The 9,923-nt window shown below is 58.4% G+C and overlaps 1 protein-coding gene across 5 annotated transcripts; it reads right to left on the minus strand.

Annotated features, from left to right (window-relative positions):
* Positions 1-417: 417 nt before the first annotated feature.
* CSN4 (COP9 signalosome subunit 4) lies at positions 418-9,674 on the minus strand. 5 transcript variants are annotated; one of them, XM_037236843.1, is made up of 6 exons: positions 9,650-9,674; positions 7,794-7,901; positions 7,260-7,491; positions 3,261-3,479; positions 1,886-2,113; positions 418-1,358 (listed from the first exon to the last, which is right to left on the minus strand). In XM_037236843.1, the coding sequence occupies exons 2-6, from the start codon at positions 7,865-7,867 to the stop codon at positions 897-899; spliced, it is 1,215 nt and encodes a 404-aa protein (XP_037092738.1). In that variant the 5' UTR covers positions 7,868-7,901; positions 9,650-9,674; the 3' UTR covers positions 418-896. The 5 variants fall into 5 exon arrangements, with proteins under 5 accessions (XP_037092738.1, XP_037092716.1, XP_037092724.1 ...); XM_037236821.1 differs by having other exon boundaries at positions 9,641-9,667; XM_037236829.1 differs by lacking the exon at positions 9,650-9,674 and adding an exon at positions 9,539-9,632.
* Positions 9,675-9,923: the final 249 nt, after the last annotated feature.

A 9,923-nucleotide genomic window follows, 5' to 3' on the forward strand; every position in this document is an offset into this window, starting at 1 on the left:
CTTTACGCAGTTCGAGTCGGGTGTTAAGCCGACCTCAACCCGTACGTTGGCTGGAATCAGAGTCGGATGGACTCACCTTTGCATGTGACCCAGCCAGTCAACTTTACCAATCTGGAATCGAGCAAAAGCCTTCCCACACGATATCCTGTGTTCCTACCCATGTACGCCATCTGTCAGCGGCTGTCATATGTGACACAGCGCCACTCCACGCTCAGGCTGGATGCTGCCCGAGGTCCAGCGCACGCTTGTGGCGGGATTCAACGGACCCGCTCGGACCCGCTCTGCCCCATGCGGGGACGCCGGTCAAGTTCACAACACGACGGAGGACGACAGTGGCGGAGTTCCGGGTATGCGCCGCGGACGTGGCGGCACGCGGCCCCGGCGGCGATCGGTACCATAGTCACAAGAGCTCACCACAAGGCATCACAGTTTATTGGTACGCATAGGTACGTGGGGAGAGTGACCGACCGGCAGAGCTCACGACCGGACCAGCGGGCTCTGCGCTCCGACTAGGAGCCCCAGCTGCGAGCTCTGGCTTTGGCACGGCCGTCATCTCGGTCGGCCCTGGAGCCAGAGTAACCAGCACGGCCCTGCTTCCGGGCCACGGCCGCCGGCGGCACACAACACTAGCGCCGCCCGGCGGCCAGAGGGCGCGACAGTCGCCCGGCCCCGCCAGCGCTCGCGGGGCGCGGAGGGCGGATGACACCCAGTGTCTCAGCCTCACGGGACGCCACGCACCAGCGGGGGCACGCCCCCACAGACGCCCCGGGTGAGGGACGAGCCGGCGGCGGGCGGGGCGTCGGACTCGTCGGTCGCTCGGCTGGCGCCGCCCGGGGCGGGACGAGCGACAGTCCGCCGCCTCAGCGGGGCCGTTGCGCGCCACCTCGAGACCGGCGTCAGTTGGTCTGCTCCAGCGCGCCGGCCGTCCACTCCGGGGACACGCTAGCGATCTTGTCCACCAGTCCGTTCACCTGGCCGCACAGGCCCTGGATCTGGTGGTCCCAGTCGGCCAGCAGCTCGCCCTGCTGGAAGTGCAGCACGCCGTCGATCTGGTCGATCCGGCCGGCCATCCGCTCCTCCGAGAGCATCTGCGCGGCGGCCTTCTCGGCGGCGCGCGGCGACACCTCCAGCAGCGCCGCCAGCGACGCGAACGAGATGTTGCTGTAGATCTTGGAGGCGGAGAGGATGTTGTGCTCGACGACGGCACGATCGAGCAGCGTCGAGCCGTCGGCGGTGGTGGCCTTCTGGTGGCTCTGCAGCAGCGACTCGAGCTCCTTCAGCTCCGGCTTGCGGATGATCCGGTCCAGGTACATCTTCTCCAGGATAGTGAAGGCCGGCAGCGACTGGCAGCGCTCGTCCTGGCGGCACAGGCGGCGGTCGTCAGGGCTGGGGGACGGCACTGCCCGCGGGAGATCGCATGATGCGTGCAAACGGAAGGCATACGGGGGCGGAGATACCGAGAAAAGGAAAATGAAAGCACCAAGAGAAGACACCAACGCTCCGAAAGCCCCTCGCATTTTGTTTTACTTTCTACAAAGTTCCAAACACGACCGGCCAGACAAAACGTTCAAGCAGAGGCGCGCCAAGCTTAGGGTAGGTTCCTGTTCCGAATGACGGGTTACCATTTTCCTTGCTATGACAGCTCACGCGGCGCGGGGCGGGCCAGAAAATAGTGGGAAATGGCGGAGACAACGCCCTATCACTTCCGGACGAGACAAATCCACTTTATCATAACAACCCAGCGGCAGTTCCCGGAGCGAGTACTCCTGGTACCTCGTCACCAACGCTTCACCGCCGCGGCTTCTTTCCGCACCGTTCCACCGCCGCCGTCGGCTGCCCCGCCCCGTCCTGCCGCCAACTCCCCCGTCCGAGCCGCAGCGCACACCTTGAACAGCGTGGCCAGCACACGAGACCGGATGCGACCGGCCGACGCCAGGATGGTGCAGATGACGGCGTTGTTGAGCGCCGTCATGCGCTCGCCGTGCTCGACGATGGAGCGGTACGAGAGCTCGATGTAGCGCTGGGCCGCTTCCAGGAACTTGCGCCGGTAGTCGAGCACGCGCGCGTAGCACACTTTGTACAGCACGACCAGCTCCTCGTCCTTGCTCTCTGCCTGCACGCACAGACGGACGAGTCGCTGCGGTGGAGCTCACTCGCCGAAATGATGCCGGTCTGTGATGCGTGGGCCGGCCGTATGCGACCGCATCTCGCGGACACTGAATCCTAGGCACGGCATAGGCGTGCGTGCTACCCACGCTCATTCAAATATGCACAAATTTAAACGATCTCTCAGTTGTTACGATCGTCGGTCTTTACATCCGGCCATGTCAGATAGTATTGTGTTAGATAGATAGATAAGTATTTGAACCATCACAGAATCAAACCGGCCGATAACACAGTGTCTGCACGACCGCTCAATTCACGAGCCCTAACACCATCCAGCGGATCGTTCAGGAACAGACCTACCGCTGACGCAGCCGCACGTCAACCAACCACCACACCAGCCGACCAGATCTCTTCTACGGGCCACATGATCGACAGGCTTAGGCCACCAGCCAACCACAGAATTGAGCAGGGAGGACAAAGGAAATGGCCGACAACTATCACGCTCCGATTCCACAGATGAGATGGCAGACAACTATCACGCTCCGATTCCAACACCGTAGGACGAGCGCTTTCCCGAACGTTCTCCAGCGGGAGAAACGGCGTGACATCACTGCCACTGTATTTCACAGCTTCAGTTAACGTTATGATCCCTTGTTATGAAAATAGCTGGCGCTAGCACACCAGAAAGTGCCGGTTTACCGATGTGATTGCCAGCTATTACCAGTATAACCTGGTATAATCAATATCTACTATTTTCGGCATAACAACTCACAACGTAAACAAAAATGAACATTCTTCGTAAGTACATGTAATTTCAACAAACCTCAGAATAACGCTAAGATACAGCTATAGTTTTACAATCACCCTGAAAATACTATCAAAATAAAGCGTTACCACCAACAATTCCCTTCAAGGGCCCAACCACTCCACACTCACGGGATCATCACACTAGCCCACAAAGGTCGGAATTTCCACACACCTATCATGGCAGGTGACAGGTAATAATTTCACAATCCATCCCAAAACATTCCTTTACGCGCAGACCGGCGTCGGCACCCAGCACTACGTGCACGGCTCTGAGCGCGCCGTTCCGTCTCTGGTCTGCACGGCCCGGCCTGGCGGCCGGTCAGCCGGCCGAGGCCGGCGAGCCGCACCTGCAGTACGGAGGCGCGCGTGATGTAGGTCTCGGCCATGTCCGGGTCGTCCTCCTCCAGGCAGAGGCGCGCGATCTTGATGTAGGTCTGCAGCCGGTACTCGGACGAGTACTGCTTCTGGCCCGTCTCCAGCGGGATGGCCGTCAGCACGCTGGCCGCCTCGCGCCACCGCTGCTGCCGCTCGTACACCCCGGCCAGGTGCTGTCGTACCGTGGCCAGCTGCGGGGCAGGACAGGGGTGTCAGAGGGGTGTACACCAGCGCTGCTGCCGCTCGTACAACTTACACCGTGGCCAGCTGCGGGGCAGAGCAGGGTGTCAAAGGGGTGCTACACCACCGCTGCCGTCGCTCATACACCCAGCACCGTAGCCAGCTGCGGGACAGCGGAGGGGTGTCGGAGGGCTGCCGAGAGGAAGGAGCAGCGTTGCCAGACACCAGGAGTGCCAACGGCCGCATCAGGTACACCAGCGGGAGACAACGGTGGCGACACGGCCCATGACCCATTGCCATACGGACCGGCGGGCTTCAACGGTCGACCATGGCGATCATTAGTGGACCGCGCTCACTGCCCGCACACCGTCAACAAACCAGTCTGTCTCCTGCTAGCTGGTCGCTGAATGAGACTATCGGTTTGCTCCGAGCACTTAGCCACGGTCGCAACCTTCACAATGAACACTGTCAAACATTGCTATGGTGCCCCTCAAACGCACAATTGTCTTGATAGACGCCGAATCAATGATTGCACACATTGCAGTGCCTTGGTTTCTAAGCGACCGAAGGAAAAGTTGGCCGAGCGATAACAAAATCTATAAATACATAACTCATAGCCCTCCAGGAGGCTCCGGACAACTCCCAGAGTTCTGTGGCAGCTACACATGATTTATGTACGCGACACTAATGATTGCCATTAGCACGCCGCTCCAGCCAATATCCGTTTTGTAGACCGGCAACGTCGTATATCTAATACGAATCGCAATACACGGCTTCAGAAAACTTATGACAATTGAACCAAACGACACAAACAACCGTGGCTTTTAGCGCAGCGAACCATCACACCTTTGCGTCGGTCGATTCCCTGCCACTGCCCCGGCAGCTACCGTGCCGAAACACATTACAGTGAGGCGCCTCCCTCCCAAGTTGGACATCGCAGCCCCCGTCGCACGCGACAGGATGGGACGGGCGTCCCGCGCCGGCGTCCTGCTGACGCTGACTCTGCTCGGAGCGTGCGGCCGCGGCTGCCCGGAAGCCTCGGCGGCGCCCCTGACCGACCTCGTCCCCGACGACGTCAGCACCTTCGGGCTCACCGGCCTCGTCCTGAAGCTGCGCGAAGGCGGGCTCCTCTCGCACGACCAGCTGCACGTGCTGCACTGCGGCATGCACCACGATGAGCTGGGCGGCCTCCTGGAGCAGGCGTGGGCCACCGGCGCGCGGGTTACCGACTGCTGTCGCTGCACGGCCCAGCAGCTCTTCGACGTCTTGTTCGAGGGCCCCGAGGAGCTTCTCGTTATCACGGGTGACATCGCCTTTCTGGGCCTGATCCCAGCCGAGGCGGTGCGCCACTGGTCCAACGCCCAGGTGATGCTGTGGCCGCGAGCCGACGCCTCCTGCGCAGACGCCCTGCGGCGGCCGCCGCTCGCCAAGACGAGCCTAGCGCTGTGCGGCTCCGCGCTGGGCCGCACCGCCGCCCGCGTCCAGCAGCGCGGCTACGACGGCGTCGTGCGCGAGGCCGTGCTCTCGGCGGCGACGGCCGGCCTGGCCGGCACGCCGCTGCTCGACCGGCACAGCCTCCACGGCCGGCTCTTCCGCATGGGCGTCCAGCCGTACCGGCCGATCAACGCCTGCCGGGCGCCGTCCCAAGCGAACGGCACGTGCGCGCGACCGCCGCCGCCGTCGCTGGACAGCGAGCTGGTGCCGCTGCTGGAGCGGCTGCTGAACGTCTCCGTGCACATGGAGCTGTCGCCGGACGGCGACTGGGGCAGCTGGCGCGACGGCCGCTGGACGGGCCTGGTCGGCGAGGTATGGAGAGGCACCTTCGACCTCACCACTGCCGCCGTGTTCATGCTGCCCGAGCGGTTCGCGGCCGTCGACAATCTGGGCGAGGTGTACCGCGACACGAGCTTCGTGCTGACGCGGCTGCGGCGCGACCTCGGCGCCGTCTCGCTGTTCGGCAGCCTGCAGACGGCCGTGTGGCCGCTGCTGCTCGGCTCACTTCTCCTGGTGGCCGCGCTCTGCCGGCTGCTCGCGCCGCGCAGCCGGTCGCCGTCGCCGCCGCCGCCGCCGCCACCGCTGCTGATGCTGGTCGGCTCGCTCTTGGGCGTCTCCTACAGCCGGCTGCTGGGCCAGCATGGGCTGCGACCGCTGCTAGCCGTGTGGCTCTACGCCACCATCGTCTATCAGACGGTGCTGCACGCGGCGCTGCAGAGCGCGCTCGCCGCGCCCCCCGCCGCCTGGGCGCCCGACTCGGTGCCCGACCTCGTACACGCCGACTACGCCATCGTCATCGACCGCAACGCCGAGTTCTGGCCGCTGCCGCGGCAGCTGCGACGGCGCAGGGGCGTGGCGGCGGCGGCGCGGCGGCGCATGCGCCTCGGCGACCCGGAGGCCACACTGCGCCGCCTGCTCAGCACCGACGAGCGGCTGGCGCTGATCGCCACTGAGCTGGAGACGCAGCAGCTGATGCGCCGGCTGGTGCGCAAGCCGTCGCCTGGCGCCGACGTGGCCGAGCTGTACGTGGGCTCGCGGCCGCCGTTCACCTTTTATAGCTCGATGTGTGTGCAGCACCACACGCCGCTCCGGTCGGCCATGAGTCGGCTGGTGCTGCGGCTGCACGCGGCCGGCCTGCTGCGGCTCTGGCTCACGAGGCTCACGGAGCACGAGAACCGGCGTGTGGGCCTCGCCGCCCACCGCAGCCGGCCCGGCGACGACGGTCGGCGCCGCCCGCTGCGGCTGGCGCAGCTGCACGAGCTCGGCGGCTACCTGGCCGCCGGCTGGACGCTGGCCACGCTCGTCTTCGTCGCCGAGCTGGTGTGGGCGCGGCGCCGGGGAAGCGCGCCGACTGCGCGCTAACCGGACGGGGGAAACGGCGGCGGAGCAGGTCCGGCTCGACGCTGGCGGTTGAGTGGAAGAGGCCGTGATGCGACTGCGGCGTTCGTCGTAGTGTTAAGTAACGCACCGAGTACGCGTGCGCAATATCCGGGGAAAAGCTTCACCGCTGCGCAGAAATGTCGCAACTTGTTTCAAACAAGGCCCGTCCCAACGCCAAAACGTTGCAGAAATATCGCAGGCTTGCAGAATGGGAGGATGCCATACCAATGAACAGAAACATGCTGTAACACTATACATGCAACTCGGAAGTTGTTCAGTAGAACCAACCAATCGAAGTAGTGGATAGGCACGGGACAGTCATTTGTGTGTAGAGTACCCACGCAGAATGAAGCACCCGTACCCGTTGTACTGAATGAAGCCTTCAGTGTCAATACCATGATATTAGCCTGAACGCCTCACCGCCATCGCTGTAATGATATCTCGCACAATGTCTAATATCCTTGACAAATATATGCAAAGACAAGGAAGCAAAAAAAACGGGTCTAATTCGCCGCCTTCACGCCGCTATCGCACGGGTTGATTACGTCCGTCTCAGTAACCCAACTGCATAGAGCGCCTGCCTTCGGATGTACCCAGCCGTGGCAGGGTGGGTCAAGATCACTTCATACACGCGCTGCCCGCCCCTGACTGGGCCGGTGACGCCAGGCGGCGGCGCAGACCGCGCCCAGTATCATGGCACGTCAAACCTTCGCCGTAAAATTCTGTTGTTGACCTGGCATTCTATGATGAAATGGTGAGGCGGGTTCCTCACAGGAAGCCCTGCTTAGGGTGGGCTCTGATTCCAGCAACCCATCCACTTAAAAGGTTCGAGCTGAATCCTAAAAAGCACGCGCAACACAGCAGCCTTGGCACAGAACGCCACGCTCGCGGCCGCCGGCGTAGGACGGCCCGCTCACCTGCTCCTCGAACGAGATGGCCCGCGGCTGCACCGTCTCCAGCACGAACAGCGCCACCTGCTGCGAGGTGGGGTCGGGCAGGCGCGTCATGTGCGCCGACACCTCGCTCAGCAGCTGGCGCGAGATCACCAGGCTGACGTTCTCGTTGACGATGTGGCGCACGAACAGGCGCAGGCCTTCCAGCATGTCGCGCTCGGGCGCCGCGAACAGCGCATCCAGCAGCTCCGAGTATCTGCGGACGGCGCCGGCGGAGGTCGGCTCCAGGAGTGGAGCGACAGCGGACGGAAACTCGACGGCGTTGGAAGGCTACGTAGATTTGACGCGACTCTTTCGAGCAGTGCCAAATGACTTAAGATAATTTTTCCTTTGTACAAACTCTCAGTGTAATTTTTCACCGATGCCCCCCCCCCCCTCCGACCCTTATCTGCGCCTCCGTGTGCGTTGAGTGTGGCGTGAGATCGAATTTATTTGTCATGTCAGACATACCTATAATCAGTTACAGACACATCGGTTAGGCCGGTACGGCCAACTCACCTGATGACCAAGTCCTTATGTGACTCTGCACTTCCAGCAAGCTCCATCAGCTTCATTTTGACAGTGTTTGACATGATGCTCCGTAGATGTTCCTAGAAGAACTTGCTCCTGAAAGACATCCTCATGTTAATCAAGACATGTGTATGACAGTGTCCTACATTACATGCATGCAACAATGAAATTTGACCATCACGGTAACCTGAAATCGTTCACGCTATTGCTTCAGAAAAAGGTGACCACCGATCATGCCTAAAGCTGTGTATGCACAAATATATGGCCATTCACTTAACCAGCCTGCTATGAAATGGACACAACTGTGGTGCCCTACATATTTACTTACACAGAAAAATTCCCTGTGCACTCTGATAAGAGGTGGGGGTGGGGGGGGGGGGGGGGGAGAGGGGACAAGGGGCTGCTGGGCAAAACATTATTTAGACACAAGCACACAGTCAGTGTGAGAATGACCCAATGTCTTTGAATGACAAGTCATTCCATGAGGCTATGGTTCAAACTGCTTTGAATGCAAGGATGTCTGATGAATATAGATTTAGAATGAAAAGAAGTACTTGAAAAGAATGGAAGAATGGATGGGCTTGAAAAGTGGCAGCAAAGGCTGCATGCAATTTTGAGGCATCTAATCATCACATTTCTACCATATATTACTGTCAAAATTTGCATGGAATATGGAGTGAGCTCTGATATACACAATATTGTTCCTTGTTAAATAGTATATTTTGTTTGCTTGTACAACCATAAGTTTTGTTATAACACTGAACTATTAACTAATAAAACAAACAACATTTAAAATCAGCAATTATGTTTTACAAAATGAGAGCAGCCTGTTCAGATAAGATGCATTAAGACAACCCAGTTATAATTACATCAACCAAGTGACATGCACTAGAACTATGCTATAATTATATTATATCTTTCACACCCATTGAAACACTGGCACAAAGCTGAACCAAAGCTAATTTCTCATTTCGTCAAGTGGAGGAGAAGATATCTGGGCCCTCAAACTGAAGAAGTGCCATCATTTTAGGTTTCAATTGTAAACTGAGAGGGGGTGGGAAGAAGAGATACTCCAATGTGAGACAATTTTTAACCCTGCTGATGAGATATTCCTGATTCTACGCTCTCCGATGTTCTTGCCTCGCTGCATCCATAATATATCACAGAAAACTGGCTAAGTATTTTTTTTCAATTTCTACCTGAGGGTTAATGTAAAATAACCTGAATCTGCAAGGAACCAGATTTTTGGACCAGTTGGGTGATTTTTTTGGTATCAGTTATATTGGTTAGATTTCTCCACTTAACATTCCCTAAAAAGACTGACAGGATACCAATGTCACCCTGAGACCGCAAAAAATGCATGTTACTCTAAACATGTCTTGCATGGCAGAGCCATCACACTAGCAATTTCAGAGCATGCATATCATAAATGCAAGCACTGAATGTTAAGTGCACTGTTACCGCCAATTTCAGTTTCAAGAAAGCCAATGTTCCAGGTATTATGCAGTCACAGAGGAAATCTCACGCAAAAATACTCTGAAATCATTTCTCATGCAAAAATAGTTGGAAATGTGGCACACTGATCAGCTTGAGTTTATCCACCCTAGCACGACGTTTAGCGCACCGATATCGCGTACGCATCCGGCAGAGTGGATCGTTTTTTTTTTGCAAGCTGGCCCGGCCGGGGGCAGATATCACAACGGAAGTACCATCCAACAAAATGTGCGAAATACCCGTATGACAAATACACTTCTTCATTCGTTAACTAGCGAACTACGGATATTCATTCTTGCTTGCAAGAGGAAAATTGCAAAAAATGTTCGTGCACTCCCCACCCAGCCAACCTCCCCGCCACAATCCTGAATACACAACACTGCGGCACGCGGACCCCAAGCGCCCGGATGATGACCTACGTCAGGATCGTAGCAGATGCGCGATTCGGAAGCGCTTCCAACTTTACAAATGGCTGCCAAATTAGGCAGCCTAAAGCTATTCGAAATGATCCCTTCACTCCTGTTAGCAGTCGACAGTTCTTTAGCATCAAGACGTACCAGCGGTGCCGTAACGGAGTGAACGGACTGATCATCCTCACGCGACGCTCGTACCTGTGCAGCGGAC

This window comes from Pollicipes pollicipes, unplaced genomic scaffold, assembly GCF_011947565.3.
Source record: "Pollicipes pollicipes isolate AB1234 unplaced genomic scaffold, Ppol_2.1 Scaffold_2555;HRSCAF=2994_pilon_pilon_pilon, whole genome shotgun sequence".
NCBI lineage: Eukaryota > Metazoa > Arthropoda > Thecostraca > Pollicipedomorpha > Pollicipedidae > Pollicipes > Pollicipes pollicipes.

Excerpts from the sequence above, each read along its gene's own strand:
- CSN4 (XM_037236843.1), bottom strand. The coding sequence starts at position 7,867 with ATGTCAAACACTGTCAAAATGAAGCTGATGGAGCTTGCTGGAAGTGCA. Across the intron at positions 3,480-7,259 it reads CCATCTCGTTCGAGGAGCAG|CTGGCCACGGTACGACAGCA; the intron begins GTGAGCGGGCCG and ends CCTGCCCCGCAG. Across the intron at positions 1,359-1,885 it reads TGCTGGCCACGCTGTTCAAG|GACGAGCGCTGCCAGTCGCT; the intron begins GTGTGCGCTGCG and ends CTGTGCCGCCAG.